The following is a 23,011-nucleotide window of genomic DNA, read 5'->3' on the forward strand; positions in this document are numbered from 1 at the left end:
AGAGGTACTCTCAAAAATTGTCACCACCATGGCTAGAAGAAAAAAACCCAATGTTCTGTATCTTCTCAAATATGTAACAATCTAGACGACACTGGATAGAGTTATTAGCATATTTTTATTATTATTATTTGGGGTATATTTTATTTCTCCATACATGTAGCGCTTTTACACAAAAACACCCTTAAGGTCCTTGGAGAACCTTAATAAAAAACCCTGCCATTCCAGTTCTAGAACAGGCACAACCCTAATAAAAAACCCTGCCATTCCAGTTCTAGAACAGGCACAACCCTAATAAAAAAAATCTGCCATTCCAGTTCTAGAACAGGCACAACCCTAATAAAAAAAACCTGCCGTTCCAGTTCTAGAACAGGCATGTAGATAAGAGTTACAGATGACGTTGAAATTAATTAAACAAATGTAAACCTTAAGGTAATGTAGCATTAGCATCGAATGATGGTCAAGTATGTTCTGTTATATTTTGGATTAAATGTAAAGAAAAAAAAAAAAAAAAAGATTGCTCATCAGATTCCCGGAGCCCCCCCAGTCCTGCTCCTCCGGTTGCTGCTCACGAGTCCTTTGGGTTCCGGTAGTCGAGAGGCAGGTGCCAGTCAGCGGGTGGTTTCTTTCTCAGCTCCCAGACAGGGGCGTGCTTCTGCTGCTGCGCAACCCTCTGACGCTCACTTCCACGCAATGCTTCCTACAGTCAAAAAAAAAAAAAAAAAAGAGACTTATTTAAATAAAAACATGCAAGGCTTTAATCACTGGTCCAGCGAGCTTGTTTATCGGTACTCAGCATCACGTGATCATGTCTTTGACCACATACAGCGGCTGGCTGAATAAAACGATAGCTTTGGATCTAATTACATTACGTGTCAGAGTTAAATTAACCAGTGATTCTATTAAGCACTTTTCACTGTATGTGCATGTATGTGTGTGTGTGACATTTGCAATTATTACACTGTTTTAAAACACTTGTGGTGCTTTATAGTTTGTTGTGTTGGGGTCATTCCAGCTCAAGTTGATTACATTCTGGTGAGGTGTCTCCAGCTGTCTGGTGGATGATTGCATAGAAACTGGCGTTTCAGTCCAGGTCTTTCTGTTTTCAATTTACATTTCGGGAATTCTTGCTTTGAAAAAGGTCTCCCACCTTAGCTTCAGTGGTCTGGTGCTTCTCCCAGTCTCTGCAGGTGTAATAGTCTGCTTTCCATTGCTGACAGGAGGGCGCCTCTCCCAGGGTGTAATAACAGTGAAAGCGATGCAGGAGGCTTTTGCAGTGCTTGTATTCGCTCCAGTAATCGTCGCACGCCCGAGGAGGCTGGAAAGAGAAACGTCTGAATGCTAGTCGCTATGCGTATCTGCTCACAATATAGCGTTCCTGCAGTTTTATAAAATAGAAAAAAAACGAACCGGGGAAGTTGTATGTGTAACTAGTCTTGCCAACTTCTGCCTATAATTCCGGGGCACTAAGACAGGTCAGGTTAACTGATTGTATATTACACGTGTAAAGTGAGTGTGGATTGCGTGAGCTGTCGCTAAAGGAACTGAATTGTTTCACTAACGAGTTCCTCAAAGCGCACACCTGTCCGGGCAGGAATTACTTCCTGTGAGCATCGTTTCCATCAATCAGACAGCTCTTTGACTTGCTGTGTTTGTCTGATTGGCCCGGGACAGTGTAACGCAGGTAGAAGTATTAAATAAATAGAAACGTAACCCACAGGTTAAATGAGAGAGTGCGGAAGTGTGCAAATTCCCTATAGCGGCAGAACGGCACTATTTTGATAAGATACTGTTTGCAGTACGATTTTAATACCTGTTATGATGCTCTCCCGATAGAATCGCCACCGCAATTCAACACATTTACTGAAGCCGCTCACGCAATCCACTCTCAATTTACTTGTAGATTTAAAATCGGTTCATTTGTGGTTTAGAGGCGAGTTAGTGTCCCGGATTTATGGGGCCAGTTGGCCACCCTATGTGTAACACACCGGGTAAACCTAACCGTTCACAACACCAGTAACCGCTTAAACGGCTCAGCGTAAAGCAGCATTTCTCAAAGCGTCTTTTTTAAACTGCACGGTATACTGTAGGTTTAGTTGCCATATTGTATTTGTGTATTTGATATACACTCAGCGTGTAAACTAAAAACACCCTGGTATATATTTCTAGCTTCAGCTAAAGGGTTGTCTACAATGGCACAATGCCAGGTGCATAATTAAAGGCGACGTCTTTATGAAGTGTCATTTCATTCAGCTTTCTTAAAGGTTATACATTTCTGACAACACTCACCCTCCACGCAGTTCCCGTGCCAGCCATGCTACGTAGTTCACCTTCAGCCACAGCCACGCCCATTACAAGAAATTAACCAATACGCAGGCCAGACTCGAAGAATCAACCCTTGCTGCCCTTCCGAAACAACCAATTGAAAACGGAACATGTTAGATCGAAAGGTAAGTAACCCAATCGTCAGCAGTATTTGTAGCGCACGCCCCTTTAAGCTGCACGTCTTTTTCAACCTTGTAGAATTGTATTGCCGACCAAAACAATGGGGAGCAAATTAGCCTTCAGAAATGTGATATTGCAAAGTGTTGAAAAGGTGCATGCTGACCAAACCGTATGGTTACCAAAAGAAGCAGCCTATAAGAAAATTAACTAGAGTTGCATGTAACCCTTTACTACATAAAGTACTTGCAGTACGGTTCATTCTAATAGCTGTTTGTGTGTACAGTACAGTGGATTCTGTAAGAATACTGTCAATTACCTGTGCCCCACTCCAACACCAGACTGCCCGTTTCCATGGCAGCTACATAGTTCTGTTATTAGGAGACCATGGCGGGCAAACATCCATACCCATAATATCTTATCAAAGAAGTGAAGGTTTTTTTTTTTTTTTTTTAAAATTTAAAACAAGTATTTTGTTATTAGGTTTCAATATGTGCCGTGCATCTTTGTAATATCTGGGAAGTGCTGTTGTATTTGTTTTAGATTGATTTTATTTGATGCAGTGTTTCTTTGTAAATTAGGTTTGATACTAAACTATAATTACAAACAGTGAAGGCGGGTGGGGATGAACAGGCCATATTCTGAAATAACCATTACCTTGGATCTCGTAAGTGCGCACCAACACTCAATGCTTCTTCTGAACATGAAGGCATTCGTGTTTCCTTTTGTATTTTTGCAGGCATTGTACATCATATCAATATCAAAATAATAAAAGGCAATCTCGTAAGGGGTGGTCACGTAAAACATTCAAGGCACACAAATGAACCTGTAGCGGTGACGTTTTGCTCTTTATTAAAAGTACTACATACTTTTGTTTTAAACTTGTATATAATTTAAACTCACATTCCTTTCAAATGAAACTCTTCCAGATGTATTTTATAAGAGCCTCTTTCCTTAAACTTCAAATCCAGTAAAAGGCCATTTCATACACTATTATCAAAATACAAAAATAATGCCAAAACATTGGTGTCACCATGTGAAAACTCCACTCCAAACATGTGTGATTCCATGCACTGCATTCATTCATCAGATCCGATCCAGCAGGCTGTAAAAGCTGTTTTTAACATGGCTAACAGTATATCTTAAAATGTCTGTCCGTTACACGGTTCTGAATGCTATTATATGCTAGACAAGACATAATGCAGCAGAAAGTTTCTCCAGAAAGGCAACGAGTTCCAGTTTTTTTATTATTTATTTTTAAACACAGCATTATATTCATGTTTTATTACTAGTCAAGCAATAACTTAAATTAGCAGGAAGCCTCGAGTTACACTTTCTTCAGCACACAGCTGTCTCCTCCTCTTAAGGGTTCCTTCCTTTCTTGCGCAGTGATTGTCCTTCCCCTGAAAAGGCGATGAACCTGCTCAGAGCATCATCCTGCAAGGAAACAGAGCGGAGAAGTGAACAGCAGCAACGACTGAAACAGAGCGGAGAAGTGAACAGCAACAACGACACCGAAACAGAGCAGAGAAGTGAACAGCAGCAACGACTGAAACAGAGCGGAGAAGTGAACAGCAGCAACGACACCGAAACAGAGCGGAGAAGTGAACAGCAACAACGATACCGAAACAGAGCGGAGAAGTGAACAGCAACAACGACACCGAAACAGAGCGGAGAAGTGAACAGCAACAACGATACCGAAACAGAGCGGAGAAGTGAACAGCAACAACGACACCGAAACAGAGCGGAGAAGTGAACAGCAGCAACGACTGAAACAAAGCAGAGAAGTGAACAGCAACAACGACACCGAAACAGAGCAGAGAAGTGAACAGCAGCAACGACACCGAAACAGAGCGGAGAAGTGAACAGCAGCAACGACACCGAAACAGAGCGGAGAAGTGAACAGCAGCAACGACACCGAAACAGAGCGGAGAAGTGAACAGCAACAACGACATCGAAACAGAGCGGAGAAGTGAACAGCAACAACGACTGAAACAGAGCGGAGAAGTGAACAGCAACAACGACACCGAAACAGAGCGGAGAAGTGAACAGCAACAACGACACCGAAACAGAGCGGAGAAGTGAACAGCAACAACGACACCGAAACAGAGCGGAGAAGTGAACAGCAACAACGACTGAAACAGAGCGGAGAAGTGAACAGCAGCAACGACACCGAAACAGAGCGGAGAAGTGAACAGCAGCAACGACACCGAAACAGAGCGGAGAAGTGAACAGCAGCAACGACACCGAAACAGAGCGGAGAAGTGAACAGCAACAACGACTGAAACAGAGCGGAGAAGTGAACAGCAACAACGACAGAAACAGAGCGGAGAAGTGAACAGCAACAACGACAGAAACAGAGCGGAGAAGTGAACAGCAACAACGACACCGAAACAGAGCGGAGAAGTGAACAGCAACAACGACACCGAAACAGAGCGGAGAAGTGAACAGCAACAACGACACCGAAACAGAGCGGAGAAGTGAACAGCAACAACGACACCGAAACAGAGCGGAGAAGTGAACAGCAACAACGACACCGAAACAGAGCGGAGAAGTGAACAGCAACAACGACACCGAAACAGAGCGGAGAAGTGAACAGCAACAACGACACCGAAACAGAGCGGAGAAGTGAACAGCAACAACGACACCGAAACAGAGCGGAGAAGTGAACAGCAGCAACGACTGAAACAGAGCGGAGAAGTGAACAGCAACAACGACACCGAAACAGAGCGGAGAAGTGAACAGCACCAACGACACCGAAACAGAGCGGAGAAGTGAACAGCAGCAACGACTGAAACAGAGAGGAGAAGTGAACAGCAGCAACGACACCGAAACAGAGCGGAGAAGTGAACAGCAGCAACGACTGAAACAGAGCGGAGAAGTGAACAGCAACAACGACTGAAACAGAGCGGAGAAGTGAACAGCAACAACGACACCGAAACAGAGCGGAGAAGTGAACAGCAACAACGACACCGAAACAGAGCGGAGAAGTGAACAGCAACAACGACACCGAAACAGAGCGGAGAAGTGAACAGCAACAACGACACCGAAACAGAGCGGAGAAGTGAACAGCAGCAACGACACCGAAACAGAGCGGAGAAGTGAACAGCAACAACGACTGAAACAGAGCGGAGAAGTGAACAGCAACAACGACACCGAAACAGAGCGGAGAAGTGAACAGCAACAACGACTGAAACAGAGCGGAGAAGTGAACAGCAACAACGACACCGAAACAGAGCGGAGAAGTGAACAGCAACAACGACACCGAAACAGAGCGGAGAAGTGAACAGCAACAACGACACCGAAACAGAGCGGAGAAGTGAACAGCAGCAACGACTGAAACAGAGCGGAGAAGTGAACAGCAACAACGACACCGAAACAGAGCGGAGAAGTGAACAGCAACAACGACACCGAAACAGAGCGGAGAAGTGAACAGCAACAACGACACCGAAACAGAGCGGAGAAGTGAACAGCAACAACGACACCGAAACAGAGCGGAGAAGTGAACAGCAACAACGACACCGAAACAGAGCGGAGAAGTGAACAGCAGCAACGACACCGAAACAGAGCGGAGAAGTGAACAGCAGCAACGACACCGAAACAGAGCGGAGAAGTGAACAGCAGCAACGACACCGAAACAGAGCGGAGAAGTGAACAGCAACAACGACACCGAAACAGAGCGGAGAAGTGAACAGCAACAACGACTGAAACAGAGCGGAGAAGTGAACAGCAGCAACGACACCGAAACAGAGCGGAGAAGTGAACAGCAGCAACGACTGAAACAGAGCGGAGAAGTGAACAGCAGCAACGACTGAAACAGAGCGGAGAAGTGAACAGCAACAACGACTGAAACAGAGCGGAGAAGTGAACAGCAGCAACGACACCGAAACAGAGCGGAGAAGTGAACAGCAACAACGACACCGAAACAGAGCGGAGAAGTGAACAGCAACAACGACACCGAAACAGAGCGGAGAAGTGAACAGCAACAACGACACCGAAACAGAGCGGAGAAGTGAACAGCAACAACGACTGAAACAGAGCGGAGAAGTGAACAGCAACAACGACACCGAAACAGAGCGGAGAAGTGAACAGCAACAACGACACCGAAACAGAGCGGAGAAGTGAACAGCAACAACGACACCGAAACAGAGCGGAGAAGTGAACAGCAACAACGACACCGAAACAGAGCGGAGAAGTGAACAGCAGCAACGACACCGAAACAGAGCGGAGAAGTGAACAGCAGCAACGACACCGAAACAGAGCGGAGAAGTGAACAGCAACAACGACACCGAAACAGAGCGGAGAAGTGAACAGCAGCAACGACACCGAAACAGAGCGGAGAAGTGAACAGCAACAACGACACCGAAACAGAGCGGAGAAGTGAACAGCAACAACGACACCGAAACAGAGCGGAGAAGTGAACAGCAACAACGACACCGAAACAGAGCGGAGAAGTGAACAGCAGCAACGACACCGAAACAGAGCGGAGAAGTGAACAGCAACAACGACTGAAACAGAGCGGAGAAGTGAACAGCAACAACGACACCGAAACAGAGCGGAGAAGTGAACAGCAACAACGACACCGAAACAGAGCGGAGAAGTGAACAGCAGCAACGACACCGAAACAGAGCGGAGAAGTGAACAGCAACAACGACAGAAACAGAGCGGAGAAGTGAACAGCAACAACGACACCGAAACAGAGCGGAGAAGTGAACAGCAACAACGACACCGAAACAGAGCGGAGAAGTGAACAGCAGCAACGACACCGAAACAGAGCGGAGAAGTGAACAGCAACAACGACTGAAACAGAGCGGAGAAGTGAACAGCAACAACGACACCGAAACAGAGCAGAGAAGTGAACAGCAACAACGACTGAAACAGAGCGGAGAAGTGAACAGCAACAACGACACCGAAACAGAGCAGAGAAGTGAACAGCAGCAACGACACCGAAACAGAGCGGAGAAGTGAACAGCAGCAACGACACCGAAACAGAGCGGAGAAGTGAACAGCAACAACGACACCGAAACAGAGCGGAGAAGTGAACAGCAACAACGACACCGAAACAGAGCGGAGAAGTGAACAGCAGCAACGACACCGAAACAGAGCGGAGAAGTGAACAGCAGCAACGACACCGAAACAGAGCGGAGAAGTGAACAGCAACAACGACACCGAAACAGAGCGGAGAAGTGAACAGCAGCAACGACTGAAACAGAGCGGAGAAGTGAACAGCAACAACGACACCAAAACAGAGCGGAGAAGTGAACAGCAACAACGACTGAAACAGAGCGGAGAAGTGAACAGCAACAACGACACCGAAACAGAGCGGAGAAGTGAACAGCAACAACGACACCGAAACAGAGCGGAGAAGTGAACAGCAACAACGACACCGAAACAGAGCGGAGAAGTGAACAGCAGCAACGACACCGAAACAGAGCGGAGAAGTGAACAGCAACAACGACAGAAACAGAGCGGAGAAGTGAACAGCAACAACGACACCGAAACAGAGCGGAGAAGTGAACAGCAACAACGACACCGAAACAGAGCGGAGAAGTGAACAGCAACAACGACACCGAAACAGAGCGGAGAAGTGAACAGCAGCAACGACACCGAAACAGAGCGGAGAAGTGAACAGCAGCAACGACACCGAAACAGAGCGGAGAAGTGAACAGCAGCAACGACACCGAAACAGAGCGGAGAAGTGAACAGCAGCAACGACACCGAAACAGAGCGGAGAAGTGAACAGCAACAACGACTGAAACAGAGCGGAGAAGTGAACAGCAACAACGACACCGAAACAGAGCGGAGAAGTGAACAGCAGCAACGACACCGAAACAGAGCGGAGAAGTGAACAGCAACAACGACACCGAAACAGAGCGGAGAAGTGAACAGCAACAACGACACCGAAACAGAGCGGAGAAGTGAACAGCAGCAACGACACCGAAACAGAGCGGAGAAGTGAACAGCAACAACGACGACTGAAACAGAGCGGAGAAGTGAACAGCAACAACGACACCGAAACAGAGCGGAGAAGTGAACAGCAGCAACGACTGAAACAGAGCGGAGAAGTGAACAGCAACAACGACTGAAACAGAGCGGAGAAGTGAACAGCAGCAACGACACCGAAACAGAGCGGAGAAGTGAACAGCAGCAACGACACCGAAACAGAGCGGAGAAGTGAACAGCAACAACGACACCGAAACAGAGCGGAGAAGTGAACAGCAGCAACGACACCGAAACAGAGCGGAGAAGTGAACAGCAACAACGACACCGAAACAGAGCGGAGAAGTGAACAGCAACAACGACACCGAAACAGAGCGGAGAAGTGAACAGCAACAACGACACCGAAACAGAGCGGAGAAGTGAACAGCAACAACGACACCGAAACAGAGCGGAGAAGTGAACAGCAACAACGACACCGAAACAGAGCGGAGAAGTGAACAGCAACAACGACACCGAAACAGAGCGGAGAAGTGAACAGCAGCAACGACACCGAAACAGAGCGGAGAAGTGAACAGCAACAGATATATTTATGAAGGTAGTCTGGCGCTAGGCGTGTAATCTGTTCCAAAGTCATAAAGCAGCATTTCTTTCAAAAAAGATTGCAGCTTTAAATAATTCAATTTTGTTTTAATATTGAAGTCCTTATTCATTAAATGATATACATTTTCCTAAGTCTGTAAAATTGCATTTTACTTGTTGGAATTATAGATCTGTCCCCTTTTCATTCATTTGAACAATTTAATACATTAAAATATAATAATAATAATAAAAAATTACAATCTTACATCATCCACTTTCTTTGGCTGTGGTCGTGAATTTCTGATGAATGTGATCCTTCCAACTTTGTAGTCATAGTTAGGGATCCCTCTGGCAATGACAAAATAGCACCTCGGTTATTGCATTGGCAGATCAGCTTTGACTGGATTAGTAAACCCATGCTTATTCATTTCCATTTCCAGCACACTACCAGTGATGCAATGAACCAGGTGATGGTGTGACATTAACACTTTGGTAGGAGTGCTGTACAGTGCAGCCATTGCCAAACCCACATTTACCCAGGACTTCCAATAGAGAAAGCACCCAACAATCAGTATCATTCATTTCTGGATCAGTAAAGGAGTTTCCTCAAACCTCTTAATGTCGCTTGGATCAATGGGCACTGGGCTGGGCTCAATTCCTTTCGTCTTCCCATCAAGTCGGTTTCCTGAGCAAGCGAATGCCTACAAAACATGCAAAGACAACACTTCTTTCTTTTCACTTTAATACGGAATCCACTTCTGTAGGTTTTCCCACTTTGTGCCAGTTAACAACATTTAAATGGCTATCCTTGAGTTGTGTCACTAAAAGCCAGTCGAATGCAGAGGCCTCTAGGATAGTATGGTACTTACCAATAAAATGCACTAGCACACAGAAGCGCTCTGTCATATTCAAGTATTTGTTTGGTTTCATTGGTTATTTTTCCAGCTCACAACATGACGTTTCAGTTCACTTACTCTGAATCCTAAATCCATCTCACCGTAGCTGCTTGGATCAGCCTCTTCTTCCTACAAAGAAAAACAACGTGGCATGTCAGAAGCATACATACAGGGATTTAAATGAACACATCACAGTGATGTTACTGTATCACTGCCATTACGTACAGCTGCAACGTGAAACTGCACTTTCAGAACATGCAAGTCATTTCTCTCTTATGAGGGGTATCTGACTTTTAACATTATAGTGGCTGGAGTTTCAACCTCAAAACTAAACCAGGTTGACATACGGTGGGCTCCTCGCGCTGTTGTGGTCTTCTCTCTGGCTCTTTGTACCCCAATGGGGCATCGAAATCCACCTACAAGAAGAAGATGATCATGAAAATACTACCCCTTACTAGTGTACTGTTGGGTTTTTTTTCATGTATTATAACAAGTGTATCCGATAAGTGTGAAGACTCACATTCATGTCACATTCAATGATAGATACAGCCTTGTCTGGTTTGGTTTCCATTACTCGTAGTTCATAGATCTGAAATGAGAACAGAGGGTTAACGTTACGTGAAGTGTTCCAAACTGAAGGAAACTGCAACGCTAATGCACTCACATTTTATTTTCAAGTACTGAAAACATACAAAATTAAAAATTAAAAAAAAATAACAGCCGACTGCCTATTCTAAATGTCTTCTCAATAAAACTCCACACCCACTTTTATAAATACATTTTCATTAGCAAATTACCTTTTCATTGTAGTTGATTGCAACCACATCACCAGTGGTTAAGCATGCAAAATTTCTCAAAGCATTTTCTAACCTGCAGAAAGGCTAGTTAAGGACAATGTTGCAGTAATAATATATATATATATATATATATATATATATATATATATATATATATATATATGGTAGAGTCACAAACATTTTACAGGAATATGCAGGAATCCAAATAAAATGATTCATGAAGTAATAGAGATGTTTACAGATTTTAATGAAGTGAAGCTCAAGATATGCGTTCCGTGCATATCTGAACAGCTCTAACATTCACAGAAAGGATACACTGCTTTGGGATTGGTTATATCCAGGAAATCAGGACTCTGTGGCTGGAATTTGGAGTATGTAGCCACCATGAGATTGACACTCTCCACCTGCACCAGACCCCCCTCTTCCAACAACAGGTTCTGCATCATCTGAGCAAAAACAGAGAAAGCATGCACAGAATGAGGAAAGACATGGCTTACAACAGTCACACTGTAGACAGGCTTTAGAACAAGCTGATGAGTAAACCTCTGTGCATTACTATAAGGCACATGACCTGGGAACTCACCCAGTGTGGAAGATAACAGATGCCCTCATCTGCAACAAACTCCAGCACACCACAATGTGTCATGCGATCTGAATTTTTATTTGTCAGCTTAAACAGCATTGGATACGTGATATTAAGTCGACCTAAGGGGAGGGGAAAATATAATCAGTGTTTTTAGAATTCAAATTGGTAAAAAAAAAAAAAAAAAAGATATATACATAAATAATAATACTAATAATAATGACCTGGTACAGCATTCAACATCATCTGTAGTTATTATGCAACATACAGTCATCACTCATATTTGTAATATGACACGTGTAATTAATCTGAATGTAAAGGATATAAAAACTCTGGTACTTACTAAGCTGGTCCAGGGCAGATGGGGGCATAATGACTGAAATAAACACAACAAAAATGTGAATGCAAGCACAAACAGATACATTGAACTACCAATAATCTCATGCATGCTTACAAAACACTTCGATTAGTTACAAATGGACTCTTTTGTTATTTTACTTATATTACTAGTATACAGGATAGGTACTGATTACAACAGTATGCTTTAAATTAAGCTTGCTAAGAAGGCTGTTTTATCACCGGATCCTGCAGATTAATAATACTATTGAAGAATGGGGAAACGGGCTAACTCCAAGAGCTCTGCAAAAATCAGAGTAAGTCAAGGCAGATGCGGCGGGCGTATACATGCTGGATACTAGGGCCGGGGTATATGATTAGTATACATCCTCAAGCAAGTCCATCCTCATTCCCTTACTCTTTCCACCTTTGTCCACGTCCGAGCGGTCATTGGGTCCCGCAAGCATAGACACGGAGTAGCAGCGGTACTGCGTGGAGAAGCGATTCTGGAAAGCCCGAGGAATCGGGTGGTCAAACATATTGAAGGAAAACTGGAAAAGAAAGAAATGTAAAAACAAAAGAAAACAACGGATAACAAAATACAAAAAAAAAAAAAGTAACCGTGATCGATCTGTAAACAAGCAGGGTATCAAGGCCACCGCTTTTCTTTCTTAATGGACATGCAAGTCGTCGGGTTTTACGGAAGAAATAAAAGAGACGTGCTTGCGTTGTATTGACTTTGAGTTTAGAGAAAGTGAAACGGGTGGTTACATTAACAAAATGTTTTATTCGGCTACTGGCAGCAGCGGCATCAGCTGCCTTAGTAACTTAGTGCCATTATAAACCCTACCAGTAGGCATCAGACAGGGACGAACTACATGGCATCCTATAGTCTGTATTACAACCATTATTTACATTTTATAAACAGGCACCCACTGGCCCAGAGTTATAAAAACACAGTCACACTACACGTTGAAGTACAGCGGCCGCTTCCACCGGGCAGAGTAGAAATCAGCTGTTTTTTGGTTGTTTTTTCCACTCTGTTTTGTTTTCACAGTGACGGTGCATCTTTGTACCTCTGCTATGATACACGAACACGCCTTTAATTACTACCGATGCCAGAATGCCAGTGCGCCACACTACTTACCATATTGCCGAATCGTTTTCTACTTCGTTCTAGGTTACAATAATGGCTTGGTTATTGTTACTACGCAATACTGCTCCGCTTTCTCAAAACATCTACCACGCTGTCCGCTGCAGTCAGCAGGAAGTAGCTTGCCTCACAGGGAAATGATCTTTTTAGCGTCGCTGTCCAATCACAAGACAGTTTGTTTCAATTCTGCCCAATCACACAATGGCGTTCTCGTTTTCTAAACTTTGATTGGTGCATGGCTTTGTTTTCATTTTTACAATTTTTTTAAGCGAAAACGCTTTCTATTGGTTCAAAGTCTATCTGCTTTAAATCACCAATGACAGGAAGGATTTGAAGATAGGCTGTTGGTTATTGGCTATTGGGTTGCCTAACTAGCCAATTGAAAACAAGGGTGGACAGAACAATTTGGCGCCCGTGTTTGATGTCCGGACTTTGTGTGTACGAGTTACATTTGTTTTAAAAACGATTATACAGACACATTTCTAGTATAATCTTTGTAAGAAAGCGTTTTGAAATGTTTGTGTCCGATATCCGAAAGGAGTTTTATGACGTTATTGTAAACCAGGTAAGCGAGTAGCAAGCAGAAAGAGAGAGTCGTTTTGTCTGCATTTACACCAAACTCGTAAGAGTCCTAGAAATTGAATGCGAATTTGTGTCTGTGAATATGACAAACTTTAAATATGAATTTTATCGTGAGGTGTTTTTTTGTTCTAACAGTACGATTGGGGCTAGATATACAAGCTAGACTTCAGTGGTACGACCTTATTGGAGAGGCGAATGGTGATGCTGTTTAATTTTCCTGTGCTCGAGTCGGGGCTGTAATGAATCCTACATGAAAAGCTGTTTGAAATGGCCGGAGTTTTATATATATATATATATATATATATATATATATATATATATATATATATATATATATATATATATATAATGTGTGTGTGTGTGTGTGTGTGTGTGTGTGTGTGTGTGTGTGTGTGTGTGTCAGTCGTAGGCCTTGCTATGACGCGTGAAAGCTCTTGCCTAGACTTCAGTATCTTCTATTTTTAGTGCGCTAGTGTACATGACTACATCGGTTCATGTTAAGTGCGTGTCGTTGTGTTTGTTTTCAGAGGGTGGCACTTCTTGTTTCCGCGGATGTAGATGCCCTGTGTGCCTGCAAAATACTCCAGGTAAACAAAACAAGCATACCATGACCGCTCTTGATTTTCCCTTGAAACTTGTCCAAAAAAATAATAATCAATTAAGACATTCTACAAGCTACTGTAGACATGAATTGTGCCATCGCAGGTTATGGGATTCATATGCAATCAAGGAACTAATTGAACTGCCTCACTTGTTTTAGAAGATATATAATGAATTACACATACATACATACACACATTGGTGTAATCTGTGTATTCCCTTTGCCATTAACACGTGTGCACTCAAAGCATTGTTAAAGTGTTCCTCTCACTGGCTAGGCGCTGTTCCATTGTGACCATGTCCAATACACACTGGTTCCTGTGACGGGCTGGCAGGAACTGGAAACTGCATTTCTGGAGCACAAGGAGCAGGTAGGGGTCGGTTATGGGCAGTCTGTTTTGTTTATACAGTGTATTGTCAAGTTGACCATAATACACACTTGTTTTTTTTTTTTTTTTCTTGTGTTACACTTGCAGTTCCGGTACTTCGTTCTGATTAACTGCGGTGCTAACATTGACCTGCTGGAGACCCTTCAGCCGGACGAGGACTCTGTGTTCTTTATCTGTGACACGCACAGGCCTATTGATGTTGTCAATGTCTACAATGATACACAGGTACAGCTGCGTGCCACTCCTAAATACCAAACCCGGTGGTGTTACATTTGAAACTGTGTGCTTTAGATTAAGACTTGTGTTCTTTTTTTTTTGTATATTTTCCACATAAACCCTGATGGGTTCTTCTATTCAGGCATAGTGTTTTTATTTAAGCATGCTTTCCCATCTCTTCCTAGATCAAGCTGCTCATAAAGCAGGATGATGATCTCGGCATTCCTTCCTATGACGATATCTTCAGAGATGATGAAGAGGAGGGTGAGGATGGGGATGACTCTGGAAACGAGAGCGAGGGTGGCTCTGAGCCCTCTGGTAAACGAAGGCGGTTTGATGAGGCAAGTTAATCCTGTATGACGCAACCATTTCAAACATGCGGAAGTGTGGTCGTGTTGTGAGGCGGCAGCCAGCTGTGAGTCTGTTTCAATCTTGGGTGTCCAAGCTGCAAGAATATCTGAAGTTTCCATGACCCAGGATGGTATTGGACTGGACACCCCATCAAGATATATTGCATTTCTATAATTAATTATACTTAATTGAAGATAAATGATGGTACTATAATACCTTAAATCCTAGTTTAGACCTGTTGCACTTCACAGAGCCTGTTTATCCATCATGATGATGATGATGATGATGATGATGATGAAGATGATGTTTTGTTTGTTTATTTTAGCAGACACCCTTCTCCAGGGTGACTTAAAGTTGTTAAAGTATCACATTACAGATAAGAGCAGTTATAAAATACATTAAAATCAGGAATAAGAATTCAAATGAGAGAAAATAAAAAATACAGTAATTGTTTGAGAGCAGTTGCAGTTAAATATTTCTTTGTAAGAGTGAATTCCATTAAGAACGAGTAGTAAGTATGATAAATGGATAAGATGTCAACGCTTCAGACAAAAAAAAAAAAAGCTGCATGTGGTTTGGGATATTTCCCAGTTATGAAAGGCTTGATAAAATGATTGAAGGCTTAAAGGGACAATACTGAACTTTTTATTTCAATAGGGTGCTGTGGAGAGAAGAATAGAAAGACGAAGGGAGAAGCGGGACTGGGAAGCTCGGAGGTAAGAGCGCGATGTACAGTATCTTGTTGCACCGCATGTTTACAGTGGATGGTTTGTTACAGCAGCCTGTTAACCTCCCTGTTCTCTTTTACAGAAGAGAAATCTTGTTTGACTACGAGCAGTATGAATACCATGGAACCTCTGTAAGTGCTAAGCATGAACGTTCTGCGCTTCTAGAACTGCTTCTACGTCCTGTAATTTGGTATTTGAAGTTCCCAAGGATCGGATTAATTCAGCCTTAAATGTCAGGTTTGTTTTGTTGAAGTTATCTTTTTTTCTCTTCTAGTCTGCACTAGTAATGTTTGAGCTGGCCTGGGTTATGTCCAAGGACTCCAAAGACATGCTTTGGTAAGTTTGCTAAATACTGCCAGTGTTACATAAATGTCAAATACAATCTCAGTCTGTACTTTAACACTTAAATGTTTTTTAATTGACTTTTTCCTATGATTTATAGTTACAAAAATGCAATGACAAGCTAATGCACAAGATTTGTTTTCCTCTCTCTCTCTCTCTCTCTCTCTCTCTCTCTCTCTCTCTGTCTGACAGGTGGTCAATTGTTGGTTTAACAGACCAGTGGGTTCAAGACAAAATCACACAGTAAGGACACTACTTTCCCATATGATTTATAGTGTCAAACATCACTTGACTTTTTTTTTTTTTTTTTAAACAAAACACTGACGCAAAGTTTTCTTGCATTTCGCAGCATGAAATACGTCACAGACGTGGGCACGCTGCAACGCCACGTTTCCCGACACAACCATCGCAACGAGGACGAAGAGAACTCGCTCTCCATCGACTGCATGAGAATCTCGTTTGAGTACGAGTATCCTTTCCATGGTTAGAAAGGGAGAACCCTGTCTAAAAATCTACCCAGTGACGCAGCATAGCGTTACAAATGTATACCGTGTTTATCCTACTCTTGAGTTCTCTCTGGACTCCCTGTTGGAAGCAGATGAATTTTCAAAAAACCCAACCCCAGATACAGCTAGCTTGTTTTAAAGTGAGGGAAAACTGTGCTAGTTTTTCATGGAGATTGATTAGCTGCACCTGGTATGGAGGCGGGGTCTCTGGAAAGCCATGCCCTGTACTCCCTGTAAAGTAGTATTTCATTGCTCATTTTCACTATCAGTAGACATCCTTCACTGTGTCTCCCAGCCTGCACCTGGCCCTGTACCAGCACTGGTCCCTCTACGAGAGTATCTGCAACTCTTGTTACACATCGTCACATTTTAAGCTCTGGTCTATTCATGGACAGAAGAAGCTGCAGGAGTTCCTTGCTGATATGGGGTATGTGACCTGAATGAGATTTCTAAAATGATTTTTTATTAATGCTGAGCCTGACATTCAGGCATTGCCGTTATGTATTCTCTGGTCGACCTGTGAGCTGCTGGTATTTGAAATGCAGGTTTTCAGTTTCGGATTGTCTGGACTGCAGTGGGTTTGTTTGTGTAATTCATTCTTGCATGAACTCCCTTTTATTTTGTTGGCACTTCTGGGTTTCAGCCTTCCACTGAAACAAGTGAGACAGAAATTCAACTCTATGGACCTCTCCATAAAGGACAATCTCCGGGAAGTCATTGAAGAATCTTCAAATAAATACGGGTACTTTGCTTTTGTATATTGGTTGCATTTTATATTATTTGTTTTGAGCAAATTTTATAAATCCTATATATTTTTGTTCTCTCTCCCAGAATGAAAGATATCCGAATACAGACATTCAGTGTTCATTTTGGCTTTAAGAATAAATTCCTTGCCAGTGACGTGGTCCATGCTGCAGCAGCCCTTCTTGAAAACATTGAGAAGGATGAGAGTGGAACCGATAACTTTATTAAGGCTTTAGACAGCCTGTCCAGGTACTCCCACGCTTCATTAACTCAAGGTCTTTGTGTTATTTATGGAAGTCTGCATTCTGAACTGGATTTGTGGGAAACTAGATTAATTACAGCAATTAAATTAGTCTTTTGGGCTGTTTAATTATTAAAGGGAAATTTGCACTTTTTTTAAAATGCCTTGTTAAAAGAAAAGTCTTTTGTATTTCAATTTTTTTTTTTTTTTTTTGCATGTTCTGAATTTTGTTGGAACAATTTAGTCACATTTTGTGACTTGCCTCTCTGTATATGGTGGCTTTATTTGAAATGGTAATCAGCATTTCTGATAGTTAAAACACACACAGGGACAGATTCTGCTTAGGTCTAAATATGCTAACTAATAAACTACATATCTGTAATCTAGTAAAGTAAATTAATAGCTGCTTATACTTTTTTTAATATTGTAAAAAAGCTTAATAAATCTGTCCCATAAACTCTGTTCATTTTTTGCAAATTGTTCCTGTAATACACTGCATATCGTATCTTGTAATGCAGAAGCAACCTGGAGAAGCTGCACCATGGGATCAAACTGGCCAAGAAAAAGCTTATTTCTGTTCAGCAGACCATAGCCAGCTGCATCTGTACGAACCAGATCCTCTCCCAGGGGCCCTTCCTCTACTGCTACCTGATGGAGGTCAGAATAGACACTTTATATTGCGAGGGTCCTGAAATCGTTCGGTGTGCATTGGGCACGGTCTTTTAATTGTGTTCATAAAGGTGCATGCAAAGCAATCCTGTCTTGTGTTAATTGGTCACTGTATTTATGTTACTTGGAAGCATTCTGATTGAATGTTGCCTCCTTTAGTGTCCGACCCTCCCGTTTTTAATTAGTCGTCTTGTTTCTTTTTCTTTGCATCAGTGGGTTGTTTTGTGTTTTTTTTTGTATTTGAAGCAGTTTGTGGTTCATCACTCCTCCCCACCACCGGGTGTTAATTGCTTTTTTTTTTTTTTTTTTTCTTTGCAGGGCACTCCAGACGTGAAGCTGTTTTCCAAGCCAATGTCCTTAAGCATTCTCAGTAAATACCTGCTAAAGGCATTTGTTCGTTCAGTAAGTATGCTTCCACCCAATACAGGGGGGGTGGCGGAGAGGGTCTTGAGCTCTTCCCTGCAGAAAGGAAAATTTAAAAATGTTTGTAAGTGACGCAGTTTAATGTCTTGATGTCTTCTAGACGAAGAACAAGCGTTGCAGGCTGCTGCCTTTGATAATGGCGGCCCCCATGGATGTGGAGAAGGGCACTGTGATCGTGCTGGGAATTCCACCAGAGGCGGAGAGCTCGGACAAAAAGAAGTGCGTGCTCTCAAAATATCTCTCCGTTAGCTGGGATAATCCCTCATGTACATCAGCAAGGCTGTGTTGAAACATACTGTCGGTGAAGCGCTTATCTGGACAACTCTGTGTGTGTGTGTGAGACTGATCCACAGTTAGGGGCTTTCTTACTAGAGACCCTCCAAGTCCTCCAAGTGACGGGCATGCATTTCATTGTGCTCGTACTGGTTCATATTAAGACACTTCTTTGTTTAATCAAACATTAACACAAGCATTTCTTTTGTGTGTGTTAGTTTCTTTGGAAGGGCGTTTGAGAAAGCAGCTGAAAGTACCAGCTCCAGGACGCTGCATGACCACTTTGACACATCTAGTAAGTGTTTTGCATTTTTATTTGAGAGTTACATAGGAGGAAAATAACTTTAAACCTGGCATTTTAGTAGTTTTGTAAACTGATCTGATTTTGCCGCTAGGTGGCAGCATACTTCTACAAATAGTCTGTCGACATTTTCACTTTTGAAGTCTACGGCATTGCATGCAACAGTATACAGAATTTTGGGTGTTTTTTGTATTTGTGTGCTTAGTTTATTCTTGAAACGGGTGTAGCTGTTAAGCACGTGGGTTTGTTTTGTTCTTTGCTTATTTACAGTAGAATAGCATAGATGGGTATAAGTCTTACACATAACTCTAATTGTGTTTCAGTTATTGAGCTTAAGACTGAAGACAGAAGCAAGTTTCTGGACGCTCTTATTACACTCCTGTCGTGAAGGTAAACATACTCAAGTTATCAGAAAGATGATGTCTGAGCCACTGCCTTCCCTCGTTCATGGATATCCTAACCATACTCTGTTTTTAGATTGCCAGCCTTAAATATATTTAAAGAACTGCAGTTTACAGTAAAGTTGATATCTACAGTAAATATTCACTTTTTTTTGTTTTGTTTTTTAGGTCTGAAACTTTTTTGTGTGTCCTGTCTGCTGCTTAAATGTTTTCTCCATGTAATGTGTAAAACTCATGTCTAGTTTCTTCTTTGTATTATGCTGTTTTTAATAGATTTTTATATTGTATGTAAATATTCAATTGATGTAGCAAACGTCGTTGTTTTACACATTTTTAAATAAAATGCTGTGCCGTTAATTGTGTGGCTAGCCTTCATTGAAACTCTGAGAAAATGTCCTTTTTGCCATCTTGCACGTGTTCTCCTTTTTGAAGTGTTTAAAACCAGAGACCCTGCCCTCCACTTTGGAAACCTTGAGAAGCAAGCATCCCGTTATCTGGGTACTTTGGGTACTTTTGAAAAAGGAACTACATGAGCCTTTTAAACTGCTCTAAATACCACTCCTGTTTTTATTGTTTTTAATGAGAGGAAGGAATATATCATTAAAAGCTGTATCTGTCTGTTTTAAAGGTTTCATACCAACCCCCCCCCCCCCCAAGGAATAAACCCACAGAAGTCCTACAGTCACTGACCCATCATTTTAAAGGTGTATTTTATAAATAGTCCTTTTTATAGTATAACTTTAATTCTAGCTGCAACAGTAGTTTGAATTGCTGTAACGTTAAAACAATTGAGGTTCTTTTTTTAGTTGTAATTTTATTGCCACGAATGAATGGTTATAGCTGCCTATTGTGCTGTGGGCTGTGAGCTTTCCTCCCATCTGTTTTCTATACAATGAAGAAGTTATTCAGCAAAAACTAATTATGAAAGGTGGTGTTTTTTTTCATGTTTGTTTTTTTTCATGTTTGTTTATTTCCATTTACCTTAATACTTTATCACCTTTAATTTAATCTAGGATTTCTGTAATACTGAGGTGTCTCGAACCCTCAACTCACAGAACACGGCAGACGTTCCAAAAAAAATGACATTATATACAATTATAAAAAAACACACTGGTAAGGTCCATGAGACTAAAGGCAGACTCAATATATTTGTGCAGATGATTCTATCCTCATATCTACAGCAGTTATCTGTTCCCACCAAATGCAGCTTTTATAAAATAAACAAAGCAATCACACCCCTGCATAGTGTGATTGCTGATGAAGTTTGTTCTGACGTGTGTTGTACACTGTGTACTGAGACAAGCCCAAAGATTGCCTGTTTATGAAGCACTATTGTTGTACGTCAGTGATGTGATCAAGGAAAGATATTTCCAAACAAAACTAGAGTGCTATTAGCAGAGAACACCGGGGACTATACCCCCCCCCCCCATGGGCAAATTACAGGCAAACGCCCCACACTGTAGTAAATCTATTACATGGGTAATTTGCCCACAGTGGAAAACCTGAGCCCTACATCAGTAACCTAATTTTGTGTGCATAAATTTATAACTAGAATTATAAAAATATATCTAATTATTTAAACCTTAAATATGACTTTATTTATTTTCCTGGATTTTTTTTTTCTCAAAATACTCCAAACCTCTCTCTCATGGGATGGGGATGGGGGATGGGGGGGAGACCATAATTACATACTTTTTGATATGGGAAAGAAAATAGAGCGGACAAATCAGTCTGCACACACAGCCAGCATGTTTACAAACACTGAGCTGATTGCAGGGTGGGTCTCCCTGCCCTGCCAGTGTTTATTCTGTGTAATTGTATTTATGAATTTGGTATGGGACAAATCGCTGTTTACGCATGCTTAGTTTATAAGAATGTATTGTGTTGGAATTCATTGAGAACTTGACAGTGCCGTGATTGAGTAGAAACTTAGTGACCCCACCAAACATAAAAATGAAGTGCTGGTTTTTATTATTATTCTTTAAACCAATCTCTCGTTACTGTATTGTGCATGTGCGATTCTGCATTCTGTGAACTCTGACCTGTTTCCCCTTGGGCAGCCTTGGAAGTTATGAATAGCCTGTCCTGCTGAGACACATGCAAACCCGAGAAGCTCGTGACTGTAATGTGGCTGTGGAGAAGCTTGTCTGGAGGGCAGCGGGGGGGCAGTTCTTCAGTGATGTGGTGCTAGACTGCCTTCACGGGGGGAGCAGTGAGCAGGGGTAGCACGGTCCATCCTGCAGGATGGGTGGAGGAGGTCATCTTGGGACGTTTAATTACTTGACAGGGGATTTATAAATAGTTTTGTGTTGTGTACATGACATGGCTGTGCTTGGGTGGGTTTTCTGGGGGGGCTAATTCATTCTTTCCTTACAGTAATGTATCCCGGGGTTCAGTTCATCATCAAAAGCAGCACGCTCTTCAAAGGTGTTTTCACAGGTGTTTCTTGCTCGGCTCTCTTAATTAAAGTCTTGACTTGGTGAAGCGGGACAGTTTTTCACCTTTTGCTTGAGGTTCGGCCACAGCCTTTCCGCTGGGCGCGGGTCACAGGATGTGTGAAGTCCAGCAGCAGAGGATCTCTGTGTGGAAGGGAGACCTGTCAAAGGGATCCTGGTTCTGCACACTCACAAAGAGAAGCTGAGAAGTAGACAGCAGCTTCATGTTTTGCATGTCGACGTACACAAGATCTTTAGTCTCGGATCTAAGTTTTTTCTCTTTGGATCATGCAGTTTTCAGCATGCTGTATGTATGTCTCTGCTTTACCATACTTTTCTGTAATTTTACCATGCTTTTGCTTTGCCTTCACTAAAGCAAATATGTTGAAATAAATACAGCACACAAAATGATGCAAAATAAGTGCATTTCATTTATTTACTTTTCACTCCAGGGGAAATAAAGTATGTGTTATATATTGCAAGCTTACTGGAAAACCTAATATACTTAATAAAGCTAACCAAAGTAATAATAGAACAGGAAGCATTGCATCTGTGTGAATTAATAGCTGCTGTGCTGCTTCATCGGTGTCTCCTGCAGCAGCAGCAGCAGCAGCGAATGCCTTTCTGCTGTGTGGCTCTCAGGAATGCTGAGTTCTCATTTAATAAGACATTCACAGCATGGCTGCAGACAGTCCGAGTCACCCGCCACTGAGCCGGAATGAGCAGCTTCGCAGGCTCTGGGTCTCCAGCGGATTCGGGGAATGTGCTCCAGGGGCACACGCGGGGTCCCGCAGCCCACCAAGACCACATTAAACACACAGCACTGGGGATTTGGTTTTGTTTTTGTTTTTTCAATTATTTAATCTAGTGAACACCAAACAAAAGTAGCCCCCCTCTGGGATACAAAAACAATTTAATTAAAAGTTTCCTTTTTTTCATAACATTTCTAATATTGATTCACTTAAAAAAGAAAGTAATACTGCATAAGTTTTTGTTGCTGTTGTTTCAAAACTAGTAATCGCTGGCTTTCGTGCCTTTTACCTCTAGAGAGGTATTATAAAGTGTATTAGAAAACATGGCAAACCAT

General features: G+C 42.3%; 3 protein-coding genes across 7 annotated transcripts; 1 reads left to right on the top strand and 2 right to left on the bottom strand.

The window, feature by feature from the left end:
- Window positions 1-96: 96 nt before the first annotated feature.
- On the bottom strand, window positions 97-2,374 carry LOC117963101 (UPF0545 protein C22orf39 homolog). 5 transcript variants are annotated; one of them, XR_009307990.1, is made up of 5 exons: window positions 2,287-2,374; window positions 1,148-1,315; window positions 348-697; window positions 244-302; window positions 97-199 (listed from the first exon to the last, which is right to left on the bottom strand). XR_009307990.1 is itself a non-coding variant. In XM_034901707.2 (3 exons), exons 1-3 carry the CDS (start codon window positions 2,347-2,349, stop codon window positions 566-568), a joined length of 363 nt encoding a protein of 120 aa, XP_034757598.2. In that variant the 5' UTR covers window positions 2,350-2,374; the 3' UTR covers window positions 97-565. The 5 variants fall into 5 exon arrangements, 1 of the variants encoding a protein (XP_034757598.2); XR_009307991.1 differs by lacking the exon at window positions 244-302 and having other exon boundaries at window positions 97-146; XR_004660623.2 differs by having other exon boundaries at window positions 97-302.
- A 900-nt stretch (window positions 2,375-3,274) lies between these two features.
- LOC131699010 (ubiquitin recognition factor in ER-associated degradation protein 1) lies at window positions 3,275-12,869 on the bottom strand. Its single transcript, XM_058994207.1, has 12 exons — window positions 12,718-12,869; window positions 11,989-12,121; window positions 11,578-11,610; window positions 11,235-11,356; window positions 10,967-11,097; window positions 10,652-10,724; window positions 10,375-10,443; window positions 10,202-10,270; window positions 9,933-9,983; window positions 9,571-9,659; window positions 9,225-9,306; window positions 3,275-3,876 (listed from the first exon to the last, which is right to left on the bottom strand). The coding sequence occupies exons 1-12, from the start codon at window positions 12,718-12,720 to the stop codon at window positions 3,802-3,804; spliced, it is 930 nt and encodes a 309-aa protein (XP_058850190.1). The 5' UTR covers window positions 12,721-12,869; the 3' UTR covers window positions 3,275-3,801.
- A 231-nt stretch (window positions 12,870-13,100) lies between these two features.
- On the top strand, window positions 13,101-19,846 carry LOC117427597 (cell division control protein 45 homolog). The gene is made up of 19 exons (XM_058994208.1): window positions 13,101-13,288; window positions 13,833-13,892; window positions 14,184-14,276; window positions 14,382-14,519; window positions 14,696-14,851; window positions 15,519-15,577; window positions 15,672-15,720; window positions 15,864-15,925; window positions 16,124-16,174; window positions 16,281-16,400; window positions 16,733-16,864; window positions 17,081-17,179; window positions 17,269-17,430; window positions 17,941-18,079; window positions 18,410-18,493; window positions 18,615-18,733; window positions 19,006-19,082; window positions 19,412-19,478; window positions 19,658-19,846. The coding sequence occupies exons 1-18, from the start codon at window positions 13,238-13,240 to the stop codon at window positions 19,474-19,476; spliced, it is 1,716 nt and encodes a 571-aa protein (XP_058850191.1). The 5' UTR covers window positions 13,101-13,237; the 3' UTR covers window positions 19,477-19,478; window positions 19,658-19,846.
- Window positions 19,847-23,011: the final 3,165 nt, after the last annotated feature.

The sequence above is a fragment of the Acipenser ruthenus genome, chromosome 21 (assembly GCF_902713425.1).
Source record: "Acipenser ruthenus chromosome 21, fAciRut3.2 maternal haplotype, whole genome shotgun sequence".
NCBI classification, from domain to species: Eukaryota; Metazoa; Chordata; class Actinopteri; order Acipenseriformes; family Acipenseridae; genus Acipenser; species Acipenser ruthenus.

Coding starts and splice junctions, on each gene's coding strand:
- LOC117963101 (XM_034901707.2), bottom strand. CDS start 2,349: ATGGGCGTGGCTGTGGCTGAAGGTGAACTACGTAGCATGGCTGGCACG. Junction 1,316..2,286: donor GCACGGGAACTGCGTGGAGG/GTGAGTGTTGTC, acceptor TTCTCTTTCCAG/CCTCCTCGGGCGTGCGACGA. Junction 698..1,147: donor ACCAGACCACTGAAGCTAAG/GTGGGAGACCTT, acceptor TTTTGACTGTAG/GAAGCATTGCGTGGAAGTGA.
- LOC131699010 (XM_058994207.1), bottom strand. Junction 11,611..11,988: donor CGTGGACAAAGGTGGAAAGA/GTAAGGGAATGA, acceptor TGTTTATTTCAG/TCATTATGCCCCCATCTGCC. Junction 10,271..10,374: donor TCATTGAATGTGACATGAAT/GTGAGTCTTCAC, acceptor TTCTTCTTGTAG/GTGGATTTCGATGCCCCATT.
- LOC117427597 (XM_058994208.1), top strand. CDS start 13,238: ATGTTTGTGTCCGATATCCGAAAGGAGTTTTATGACGTTATTGTAAAC. Junction 15,578..15,671: donor CGGGACTGGGAAGCTCGGAG/GTAAGAGCGCGA, acceptor TCTCTTTTACAG/AAGAGAAATCTTGTTTGACT. Junction 19,083..19,411: donor TGACCACTTTGACACATCTA/GTAAGTGTTTTG, acceptor ATTGTGTTTCAG/TTATTGAGCTTAAGACTGAA.